This window comes from Magnolia sinica, chromosome 2 (assembly GCF_029962835.1).
Source record: "Magnolia sinica isolate HGM2019 chromosome 2, MsV1, whole genome shotgun sequence".
Lineage (NCBI taxonomy): Eukaryota > Viridiplantae > Streptophyta > Magnoliopsida > Magnoliales > Magnoliaceae > Magnolia > Magnolia sinica.
In genome coordinates, this window is record NC_080574.1 from 112297350 (window position 1) to 112310357 (window position 13008).

The 13008-nt window shown below is 38.2% G+C and overlaps 2 protein-coding genes across 4 annotated transcripts in view; one reads left to right on the forward strand and one right to left on the reverse strand.

The window, feature by feature from the left end:
* The window catches only part of LOC131237396 (exocyst complex component SEC5A-like), a 140597-nt gene that overhangs the window by 32838 nt on the left and 94751 nt on the right, over positions 1 to 13008 (reverse strand). The gene's annotated exons all lie outside the window — the stretch shown is intronic.
* Positions 1745 to 4981, forward strand: LOC131237395 (protein arginine N-methyltransferase 7-like). Of its 3 annotated transcripts, XM_058235130.1 has the most exons (4): positions 1745 to 2169; positions 2256 to 2374; positions 2460 to 2563; positions 4489 to 4981. In XM_058235130.1, exons 1-4 carry the CDS (start codon positions 1963 to 1965, stop codon positions 4545 to 4547), a joined length of 489 nt encoding a protein of 162 aa, XP_058091113.1. In that variant the 5' UTR covers positions 1745 to 1962; the 3' UTR covers positions 4548 to 4981. The 3 variants fall into 3 exon arrangements, 2 of the variants coding, with proteins under 2 accessions (XP_058091113.1, XP_058091112.1); XM_058235129.1 differs by lacking the exon at positions 4489 to 4981 and having other exon boundaries at positions 1746 to 2169; positions 2460 to 3698; XR_009167214.1 differs by lacking the exon at positions 4489 to 4981 and having other exon boundaries at positions 1752 to 2169; positions 2245 to 2374; positions 2460 to 3698.

The following is a 13008-nucleotide window of genomic DNA, read 5'->3' on the forward strand; positions in this document are numbered from 1 at the left end:
CATACCAAAGGAAAAAAGTTGTGATTGACTATTAAAGGGACACAAAAGTTCTGGATCAATCTAATATTTGTTTTTTCCATTCATCCAAGCTTATGTGAACTTATAACAGATTGGATGGTAAATAAACACTATGAAAACACTAAGGTGAGCCCTAAGAAGGTTTTAATGGTAGGGCCTTCAATCAATATTGTTTCCTATGGCATGGTCTTGATAATTGGATATGCTTCATTTTTGGTATGGTGCCATAAATTAAGGTGTCAAAACAGATGGACGGTGTGGATATACATGTCTTGATGCATTTATAAATGTTATGCAACATATTTGAATATAGTTGTTTTAGTTCAATCAGACAACGCATAACTTAGGACCCTATACAAAGGAAACCTATTATGAGTACTCTTTTTTTTTTTCTTTTTTTTCTTTTTTGAGATTTTATTATTTAAAAGTGTGTATTAAGGTCATTTTTAATAATTCCTGAAGTTTCATTGAAAAATTCAAACATTTTCCCAATGTTTCCCTATGTTTCCCAAAAAGTGCGATAAATTACGCGATACAAACGATATATCCCATGCAATAACTGATACGTATCTGTATCCCAAGGGTGCGTACATTGTGCGATAACGATATTTCGAACACTGTCTACATGCATTTATAATAAACTACCAGAAACTTAGGGACCAAAAAGGATCCTTGACCTTCACAAATCAGCTTTCACTCAGAAATATTAAGCGCCTGAACTGATTTCCTTGTAGCTTGAATATCACAATGTGTTCTTTTAGAAATATCTATGTTCTGACTATTTTTTGTTAATTGATTGTGATTCCTTTCAATTCTAAATGCAGGTTAGCGAGATATTAGACTCAGAATTGCTGGGTGAGGGGCTAATACCGACTCTACAACATGCACATGACGAGCTATTGGCTGTAAACAGTTCCATACCGAGCAACTACTTATGGCTAGGTGAGCTTGATTTTGTTCTTTTATGTTTGTTCTCAGGGAAGTTCCTATGGAAGCTTCTTTCCTTTCGAAAGGAAAATTAGTTTTTGTGTTGGTGTGCGTTGAAGGTTTTTTTTTTTTGGAACAACTTTTCTGGAAGAAAGAAAAAACGAGGGTAGATTTTACTTTTTGATACAAGGATAATGGCAACAAAGAGGTATAACTACTCTGCAAAGGGCAGAGGCTGCCAACATGTAAGGCACCCCTAGTCACCTTTCTCTAGTAAGGCGACCACCACATCATTTGCTCCATAATGCCTCAGCAAACCCCAGATAAAAAGAATTAAAACATCTAGAAAATTTATCACTAACATCACTTGTCCCATGGCCCGGATTGCTTCTTCAAGTGCAATAAGTGATTTGTTTTGTCTTTTGACATACTAGAAATTAATTTGACTTCTATCTGATGTGTTTTCCTTCCAAAATTGGCTGGAAGCGTTCTGTGCCTACCTTTGTGTTGTTTTGCTTCCACTTAGATGTTTATGGTGATTGTAATTTGTAAGGTATGCAACTGGATATGGGAAACTTGGCCCTGAGTTGGAGAGTTTAGTAGTCAAACAAGAGGACTAAGCAAGAGGCTCCTTACGCATTACATGCATTTGGATTGCATGATGTGAAAAGAATGTTGTTGATTTTCATAAATGTGGACCTCAAGGTTCTCATACGTTCTCCACTTCTATAGCAAGGTCGATTAGAGGTGATGTCATCATATTTCCTGTATATGGTAATCCCATGTATATTGTTGATGCACTGAATTTACATGGGCTTGTCATGCTGTCTTGAATTATCATTAAAAAAGAGTTGAATTCATCAAGATAAATTGAACCTGGTTTCAGGTTTTATTTGCCAGAATCCTGTGGCCACTTTGAGTTTGACCTTGCAAATTACCCAGATAATGATAAAAAGAAGACAAAAATATTTGTTGAGATAAACTGAAATTTAGTACCATTCACTGTGGGGCTTTTGGATGAAATTAAACTCACATGGTGGCCATGTTCTGGTGTCTCAGCTGGTTGAAAGCACATTCTTATGGAAGCTACATGATCTACATGGTAGTGAAGTTCATGCATCAGACAGCATCCATCTTACTCCCGTAGGATTGGAGACGGGTATTTGTGTCAAACCTCAGCAATACGCCATGCATTGCAACGCAATGTCATCAGAGATAAGATTGGTATGAATGTCAAATGTACATTTATAGGCAATTGCTGCATTGAGAAACAAGTGCTCTAATCCCTGCCAAATGTAGTATTCTCACAGCTATCAAAGCCCTTCAAAATTTTTGAATTCGACTTTTGGAAACGGCCAAACAGTCATGGAGAAACTGAGCTACACATACAGGCAAGTGACAATGGCACAGTTCATGCTGTAATTTCATGGTGATGAATTCATGCCATAACTATAACGTTATCTGTAGCAATTTCTTCTAAATAGGTCCATGACTATCATGACTTACATCTGCAGGTGGGTGCTTCAACTTGATTATGAGGGGAGAATCTTCTATTCTACAGCACCACTATGGATAAGTTCGCCCTTCAACACTAGGGAAGAAGTTACATATGCTCCTGGTGAGTTTATCCATTTGGTGTGGTTCAATGACCTAGAATTGGCATTTTGTTTTAGAATGCCTCAGCAAAACTGAGGTGGAAAGAACAATTACAACCCGAAATCCCAAGAATTGGCAATTGAGGCGGGAAGAAACTATAAAATACTAGGAATCTCATAGAATTATTCATTTTTATGAATGAATTGTTTATTCGGTTAATTTGGAAGTAGTCGAATTTGATGCGGACATCAGTGGTGCACCCTTTAGAGTGTATCAAAGAAGGAGGCGTCGCCGACAAAGTACCAAAGCAAAGGAGTTGATGTGGAGAGACGTCGGGTCCATTGGACCCATTTTTTGACGTGCTACGAGTGTATGAGTGGAATGATTGCACACTGACCGAGGGCCCACGGGGCAGATTTCATACCTGTCGCGCGGGTGTTTTAGTTTTACATGTTTTTTATTCTTTTCCTTGTTTTCAAGGGCTTTAGTCCACTTTTTAAAATTTTTATTTTTTTGTTATTTTCCCTGTTTTCAGGGGCTTTAGTGCACTTTTACTTTTTCCATAGCTTATATATACACTGTGAGAAGCCCTATTCTATTTATTGAATGAATGAGAATTCGTATGCTTTCTTCCTCTTTTTATCAAAGAGATTAGGGTTTCAAGATTGGCCCTTGGGTGTTGAGGATTTCATCTCGGTTTTAGGTTTCTTTCCTTCTAGATCTTCAAGATGTAGGAAAAGGTAAGAATCAATCGTCTTATTTTCTCTGATGCCCTAGAATCCATACTTTTTTTTTCGTCTCGAACCCATATCTTCTTCATCTCTTTCGTTCCTTTCTGGATATTCTATTTTGGTTTGAACGGGAAAGAGGGATGGCTAGTCAGGATAATCGGATCCAAACTTCACCGTGGACTGACTTATGCTAGATCTAGGATATCCTCATATCCCTATGTCCTCCCTTTTGACTGTTTACGTGATTTTATGCTAAGGGGCATGATCCCGACGGAATGATTTCATCTCTGTGTTGAGATTTGCTTAATCAGTGTGATTGATAACAGTTAGTTGATTAATTTTATTATTTGAATCTCTTCAACCTGATTATACATGCATCTATGGTTAGGCCATCACATGTCCCTGCATCAATATCCTGTTTAGATCGATCAATAAATTGGGGTTATAGTTGAAAAAACCAATAGAAAACCAAAATAACTAGTTATAGTAGGCATGAAGTAATTAAATGATACATTTTTATTTTTTTTTATATAAAAAAAAATACATGTTTATAAAGCGCTTTCCTAAGTAATCCATTTTAGTGAGTTAATCTGATAAGAAAAATACCAATTGAAAGAATTAGTTTACATTTGCAGTTCTTGATTTAACAATCATTATAGACGGTACCAACAAAAATAGGTGCTCAGTCATTATAGATGGTACTAACAAAAATAGGTGACATTGGTATAGAAAATGTGGATTATTTGTGACCTCTACTGATCCCATGATTTCGAATGATGAATCAAGTATCCCAATGGTAGGCATTAGTTTCTAGATAACCATAGTTAACCAAATTTATTTATCTATAATTGTCGATACAAAAAATTATAAAAGAGGAATGCAAAAGAGAAATTTTCAAGGTCAAAAGAACAAAATTACAAGTCCTTATATTTTCCAACTCTAAGGGCCATGTATCCCATGCCATAACTAAGCCAATTTATCTACTTTTGATTTTTGTTGCCTAAGGATATGAGAAATCTCTCCCACTAAAGGAAAGGAAGACACGTCTTTTCTTGCATCATGGGAAGACACCTCAAGGCTTTTCCTCCAAGAATAATATGATTTTCTCCATGAAACCTTGTGGCCTTTTTTTTGTCCTAACTATTTACAAGTTTATAATTGACTTTAGTGTTTAGACTTTAAATATAAGAAATTTCATATTTTTGTTCTCCACCAGGTGCCACAGATTGTTGTGATCATTGGAAACAATGCGTTTGGTTCATTCCTGGAACATGACTATCTGTATCTAAGGATGAAGTGGCATGGTGATACTAGCATCTCATATAATCTCAAGAATGCTAAACCAGAAATAGAGACTAGGGATTACGACTTTCATATTGGAGACTCAAATCTTATACTGTCACCAGAAATGGTTGCAATTTATGGAGACAAAGAATGGAGACTTGCCATGTTAACAGCCACAAAAAATGCGGTAAGTATGCATAAAATTTCCCAGTTTCTCGCAAATCGGTTGCAGTCTTTGTGTCGAAACATAAAATCAAACATGTATGTAATCTGATCTAGTGATTCTTCATTTGCTTTTGAATGTATTACTTGCGTTTCCATACATCTTCTTATATTCATAAATTATATAAATAGACTTTGAATATACTTGCATCAATTTAGTTCGACAACCCATAGATTAGGACCCCATACAAAGAAAACCTATTATTTGCACCTTTTTTCTTCTTTTTTTTCTTTTTTATAATATTTTGATTTATAAGTGTGTATTGATGTCTTTTTTAATAATCATTGAAGTTTCATCGAAAAATTTGACCAATTTCCCAATGTTTTCCTATGTTTCCAACAACAACGATATATTACGCGATGCAATCAATATATCCCATGCGATAACCGATACATATCTGTATCCCAAGGGTGTGATACATAACACGATACCGATATTTCGAACATTGGTGGAGACAATAAAGGTCTTAGAAATAATAGGATTAATCATGTTACAACTTCTGTCCCGGAGGTGATCCAAAAGGACTCTACAGCTTCAGGGAGAAAATCTAAATCCTCTCTCATGTGTTACTCTTGTGGAGACATAGGCTACTTGAGATTTGAATGTCGAATCTATAAAACCAGCAATCCTCCTCAGTCCCGAACCATATAGGTAAATTCATTTGGACTGAGAAAATGACACTCTAAGAAGAGTCTTCTTAGACGATTACCAAAAAAGGAAAAGAAGCTCACATCCCCTCCAAAAATTGACAACCATAGGAGGGAGTTGATGAAACAGGTTGCCTTACTATGAAAATCCTTAGTCAGGGCAATAATCACAAGGGTAGGAAACACAGAAGGAAATTCCCTACCGAACAAAATCTCCAAGTAGAGATAGATACACCTAGGAAAGTAGAATCTAGGAAAAGAAACCTCTCCCGAACTCGATCCGAGTCGTAGGAAATTCACACTCATGTGGATGGTGAAAAGGGATAGGTGATCCATAAAGATCTATGCGGGGTTATTGCTAAATCTGGGAATGCAAGCCTCATTAGTCAGCATCGTTGGAAAATCAGAGGAGTTTAGCCTCATAGTGTGCTTAATAGTAAAATTAGCGGACTATGGCCTCATAGTGTGCTTAATAGTAAAATTCACGGATTATAGACTCGTTTGTTTTTGATAATTTAAGCTTTAAAGTTGCTTAATTTTGGCATTATATGTTTAAGCTTAGACTATCATTGGTTGTTCCTATTTCGATTGATATATCTTTTGAATGATCATAATAAGCATGCTCATTGTTTTTAATGTTTATATATACTTTATTCCCCTGTTAGTATATACTTATAGTAATATATATAACTTATAGAGTTTTTCCTTATTATACTTTTATTGGTATATTATTGGAATTAACTCTTTGTCAAATACTCTGACAAAAATTGGGAGAAAGATCAAGTCCCACCAAAACAAGTGTATTATGTTTTGCAAGATCTCTTTGTGCAGGGAATTGATAGAGAGGGGGAGCAAGTATAGGGGAGCAATGCAAGTTTACATGTCTCGTTTGTATCGAATTGTAAATCATTTGTAATTTAACATGCAATATTGTGTTGTTTTGGTATGTCATTGCTATGGAACATGACATTGTCTAGGTAAGGTTTTCGTCACGTAATTGACAAAGGGGGAGAATGTTAGTGCGCATATTTGTGCACCTTGTTTGTCAATCACATGCGTCTGCGTGTCAAGGAGTCAATTAGGCCCTTAAAAGCTGAAGACCGAAGTCACAAGAGGATTAGAGCATCAAGGAGTGAAAAACAGGTATTTGAGGTGCCTTGGTGATCCTCACCTTGACCCAAAACAACCCCATAATCTCTTAATGACCCTAACCTTAATATGTAAACCTTGTTGATTATCCCTTAGCCTTAGAAGCCTAATAAAAAAATGATAAATAAGGCTAGAAGAGGTGTGAAGCTGCTATATAAACATATGCCCAAAACAACAATTTTCATTGGATTCTCGATCCCATCGAGTGATCGAAGGTGCCCACAAACGTCCAGCAACTAAATGCATATTTTTTGGATTTCTCGATGGCATCGAACAACCTTTAAATGCCATCGAAGGGGAGTTCGATCGATCAAAGGCATCACTCGATTGATCAAACCAGTCGATTTCTACCTTTTTTTACCGTTGGAACTTGATTCCTTTATAAGGGGCACATGGGCCTTGGGCAAAATGATGGTTTTTGAGTGAGTTTGAAGCTCTATTGTATACCAATACTTTCCAACATTTCTAGGCTCTCACTCAAAGGGATTCAAGTTATCTTGCATGTGTGTAATCACTTTACTGAGCATTCCAAGCTCCTTATTGAAGATGATCTTGTTTCCTTGCATTCTTTAGACGATGGACACCAATCTAATACGAAAACCTATCTTTCAAACCTCTAGAATACCCATCAAAGTGAATCTCCATTTGGAAACCAACTGAGCCTTTAGTTGTAGGTAGAGGTGGGCAACGATTTGGGTCAGGCCGAGTTAGCCCTAGTTTGGTTTGGCTCGTTTTTGTGCCACTCCACTTTGTGGATTGGCTCGGTTTGGGTTTCGGGCCAACCCATGCGGCTCGAGTTTGGTTTGCTCCAGAAGAATTTGGTTCGGGCTGAGATTGTTTTGGACGCAAATTTCAAATCGAGCCAGGCCAAGTTCGAACGAGAGGCGATTGTTTTTTTTGTTGTTTGTTTAAATAGAAAAGAATTTAAAAAGTTAGAAATAACACAAAAAATACAAAAGTATCTTACTACATGATGTTTAACATCCTCCAAAGGAGGAGTGCAACTTCAAAATAATTATCACCGTTACCTTTGGGGTTTTTTATGCTGAATTAGGGGTGGCCGAACAAGGACTGCTGGATAGGGGTTTGAGTGGTGGACAATGGACGACGTCAGCAAAACGACAGGGCAAACGGACAGAGCGATATCATCAGACAAGGGGTTTCAATTTGGGAGGGGGGGGGGGGGGGGTGGGGGTAGAGAGAGAGAGAGAGAGAGAGAGAGAGAGAGAGAGAGAGAGTTTGGGAAAGTGAGGGAGAGAGATTTGGGGACTGGAATGCAGCAGGAGAGATGAGAGAGAATTGGGGATTGGGTGCAATAGGAAGAGTTTAGGGTTTTTTTTTTATAACTAGTATTCTATGGGCCAGACTAGTCCAAACCAGGCTTTTTCGATATGGGTTGGGCCGGGCTGAACTTCCGAGCTTGCCACTCCCATTACCTTGGTAACTTCCTTCTAGCATCAATTGCAACGTAGTCGATTCAAGGAAGCGGAAGAAGACTGACCTCAACAATCAGGGGATCCCAAAGGGAGCTGATTGGAGCATGGAAGAGCATCGACCAAGCAACCGAAGTGCGACGCATCAACGGGGCTCAATCCGACGAGTTGTCAATTAGTGAGTCCATACTCTCTTTCCTTGTGTAGGATTGAGGGTAAGAGTTTGTGACCCAAACTCGATAGGTTCTTGTGTAGGACCTAGTCTCTTGTGTAGGGCAAATTTCACCAGACACGGGTGTGAATGTGTTAGTCTTCGTGGGAGACTCCGGCAAGAGTAAATGTAGGTCCTTGGAGTAGGACCAAGGTTGTTGGTTAGCCGATGGAAAACCAACTAAAGTCTCATGCGGGAGCCTTTAGCAAGAATATACGCAACTTATGATCATTTTGTTGTTGGATTGAATGGGCCTATATTTCGATGCAATAGAACCATGTTCGATAGTGTCGAAAATGTCCTCGATTGCAAATCGATGCAATTCTAATTTTTCCTGTTTAGTTCATGTTTTTTCCTCTAATACTCTAAGTGATCAAAACTAAGCTTACCAAGAATATTTTGACAATCGTTGAAGGTAAGACTAAGTTTAATGGGGTCATATACCTCAAGGGTTTGGTTAGGGAAGTGAGGCTTTGGTTACCTATGTGGAGCGCTCGAACTTCTTCTTGGTCTTGAAATCTTCAGCTTAGGGCTCAATTGTAAGACTGACTCAACACTCACGTAATTTGACAAACCATGACACTTTCAGAACGAAGTCAAATTGGCCACATGAGCGGAGATGCAACTTGAACGATCCAACACACGGGCCTATCCTACTAATAGGGTAGCCACGGGAGGTCCTTTGTAGGGAGCACCACAGGCCAAGGAGAAAGAACCTGTAGGGGGTATCCTAAACCTCCTACAGCCGTGAACAAAGAGTCGGGGAGCGGACAAGCGAAGAGCAGCGAGTGTGACCACTACTAGTAGTCTAAGAAGGATTCCAAAACCCTACGGTCATTCAAGGCAAGACCATTGTTACCAATGTGGCCAACCGGGTCACCTATCAAACATGTGTCCTCAACGACAAGTGGCTAACCTTGCTATTAACGATGGAAGCATTGAAAATATAGAGGAAGACCCAGAGATTGAGGAAGTAAAACACACCGTGAATGATGAAGTGGACGAAGCAAATTGGGTTCCGCAAGATCACAGTGAATCCCTAGTAGTGAGAAGGATATTGTATACACCAAAGGAGGTACATCCACAATGACATAACATCGTTTGAACAAAGTGTATAGTGAATCAAAGGGTCTGTGAAGTGATCATAGATAGCAGGAGCAGCGAGAATATCGTCTTTAAAGTCACGGTGGAGAAGCTGCAACTAAAGACAGAAAAAATCCATTCCCATACATAATCAGCTAGATTAAGAAGGTCAGCGAGACGAAGGTAACTGAACAATGACTTTCTTTCTCAATTGCTAAACATTATACGGACCAAGTAGTATGTGATATAATTGACATGGGGGCTTGTCATATGTTACTCGGTCGGCCGGGGCAATTAGATTGTGATACCACTGATAAAGGACGGGATAATATATACATTTTTGTCAAGGCCAAACAACCATACTCACCCCTATGGACTCGAATGAGCAACCCAAAGCTTCTAAAGTGGAAGGGCATTCTCTCCTAGCCATATGAGACTTCGAGGAGGAGTCTAATGAGCAACCCGAAGTTTATGCATTGGTTGTGAAGGGTGAGAAGGTAAAGCTTATGATTATTTCCGAGAAACTGAAACCGTTGTTGTGAGAATTTAAGGCAATCTAGCCTAATGAACTTCCCGATGGGTTGCCCCTCATGTAGGATATACAACACCACATCGACCTTGTCCCATGGGCTAGCTTACCTAATCGCCCTCATTATTAGATAAGTCTGAAAGAGTGATATTTTGCAAGGACAATTGGAGGAATTGATTCGTAAGGGTATAGTGCGAGAAAGTATGAGTCCATGTGCCGTACCAGATCTATTGACACCTAAGAAGTATAGGAGTTGGCACATGCATATCGATAGCCGAGCAATAAATAAAATAACTATAAAGTACAAATTTCCTATACCATGACTGGACGATATGTTGGATATTCTTCCAAGAGGTTGTATGACTACATGGTGTCCCAAAATCTATCACCTCATATCGTGATACTAAGTTCCTCAACCACTTTTGGAGGACTTTGTGAAGGCAATTTGACACAAAGCTAGAGTTCAACATTGCATATCATCTATAAATAGATGGGCAAACCAAAGTGGTGAATCGTACACTCGGGAACTTTATACGATGCATCCTAATGATAAGCCCAAGCAATAGGATTTTGCCTTAGACCAGGCGGAATTTGCGTTCAACTTTATGCAGAACCGTTTCACTGGCAAGTCCCCGTTTGAAGTTGTGTATGGATGAGTACCTAAGCATACTCTTGATTTTGTTCCATTGCCCAAGCTTCCGGGCATGAGCATTGCTACAGAACATATGGCAGACTGAATCATAAGTGTAAAAGCTAATGTTCAGGCCAAGTTGCAAGCATCCAACAACAAATACAAGGAAATGGTTGACACACATTGGCACTTGAAGGTGTTCAATGTGGGTGACAACGTTATGGTCTACCTGCACAAGGAGAGATTTCCGACCGGGACGTACAACAAGCCGAAGAATAGGAAGAACGGGCTAGTAGCTATACTCCGTAATATCAATGACAATGCTTACGTCGTTGATCTTCCTGTAGACATGGAGATCTCACGCACGTTCAATGTAACAGACCTATACGAGTATCATGAACCGAAACCGAAACCGAAGGTTAACTCGGGGACAAGTTTTTTTTTTTTTTCAAGTGGAGGGGATCTGATGTAGGACGTGGAGCAAGCACGTTCCTAAGACAAATGTACCGGAAGAAGTCTAAAGGGAAATCAACAAAAATTCAACATAGTTAGATCCATTGAAGTAGATTGAGCAGACCGATCAAGTCGATCAATCAAAAGAAATATGATTTTTCAGTTTTAGTCTCTGGATGTTTTTGCACCATTTCGATCGATCGATTGACAATTCGATCAACGAACGATAGAAACTTGAGCGTTTTTCAATTTTTTTTTCCTTATTTATTTAGGTCTCTTCTAATTGCGTCTTAGGGTTATTTAAGCATGCAAATGCGTTTATTTTAGATACCTATCAATAAAAATCTCAAAATTTATCTTATTTCTCTCGTGGATTTTAGAATTTCTCGTGTGGATTCAAGAGGGTCTTGTTGATTCAAGGTGTTATTGCTCGAGGAAGATGGTGATCATCCTCATCAGTCATCATGCCCTTCCCTTTGTCATTTATGAGTCATACCAAAAATAACGAAACATGTAAGCAAACTAAACTATTTCATGGCCCATGGGATTCCACGATCAAGATGTCCGATGACAATAATCCAACTGTTAGAATAGTCCACAGTCGAAATCCAACGGTTCGATCATCATGTCTACCTAATCCAACAATCCGATGTGTCCATCAAGCTCCTATATGCATCTCATGTACATCTTCCTAGTGTGGGGACCTCAAAGATATACAAACATGCACGTGGGGTCTTCAACGTGGCTAGGAATGTGAATTGGGCCAAGTGGGCCCCATGTAATAGTCGTCTAGCCATAAGGAGACTGGCCCAGCCCTCCTCTTCTGGTATGGTGCTCGGATGTCCTCATCAGAATGGATTATACTGCCTCCATTATTGTCAAATAGCATAAGCGATTTTATGTGACCCAAGGGCATTGTGCGCATATGCGATCGCACAATCCATTAATGCCATTGTACAACCCCAAAAATATTTTATAATATTTTTATCCAGTAAGAAATGGCATAACCACGTAAGCTATTGCAAAATCGCATAATCACTTATGCGGTTATGCCATGGCATAATGCCCATTATTCAATTGCATATACCACTATGACGTGCATATGCGATCGCATCTAATCACACTAATTACCTCGACAATTATATAACTAGAGTTGCATTATGAGCATGTCTCTCCTCATTAGTGGTATTCTAGGCAGTGTTTTAAATAGCTACGGAATGTAGTGTAGCTTAGCCTTAACATTAAGTAGCTCACACCTTTCAAAAAAATGTTAAGTAGCTCATGAAAATAACTTAAAGTCATGTGTAGACTACGTTAAATAATAAGTTGTGTACGCTACACACGACCATAGACTACTATACATGCTACATAGCTCACACCAGATGTTATTTTTTACTAGAACGTTAAAATCAATTAATGTTTTCAATGATTGGTTATATTTTTCTATTTTCAATAAAAATTAGTAAATCTTTTAAATTCTTTTAGTAAAATAATAAAAGGAACAATATTAAATCAGTTTCGTTGCTCTTTCTTTAACTTTATATTTAATCAATGCCCTTTCCTATTATTTTAGCTTGCGTTTGGTTGCACCAAATATCATGAAATTTTGTTAAATTTCATTATTAATCAGTCTAATTTGGTGCAAAATAATGAAATATCATGAGTCGTTGCAACCAAGAGCAACCTTTATTAAAAATCTAGAAGTATCTTGTAGCTTATGTTACACGCTATGTAGCTTACGCCTCATGCTTCAAAGGCTATCCTAAGTAATTAGCTTTGTCTCGTCATTGTTGTATGTGTCTATGTTTGTTAGTTAACCATCACAGAGTATCACTTCTTCCTCATGTCGATAAAAGAAGTGATAAACCTTTCCATTTGATACATTCTAATATTTCGGGTCTAGTCGTATACTAGTTTATTTGATTTCAAATATTTTCTTATCTTCGTGGATGATTGCTCTAGCATGACATGGTTATACTTAATGAAAGATCTTTCTTAACTGTTCTTTTGTTTTAAGGAATTTTATATGCAATTACAAACCCAATGCAATGTTAAAGTTTGTATTCGACGTCCAAACAATGCTAAGAATATGT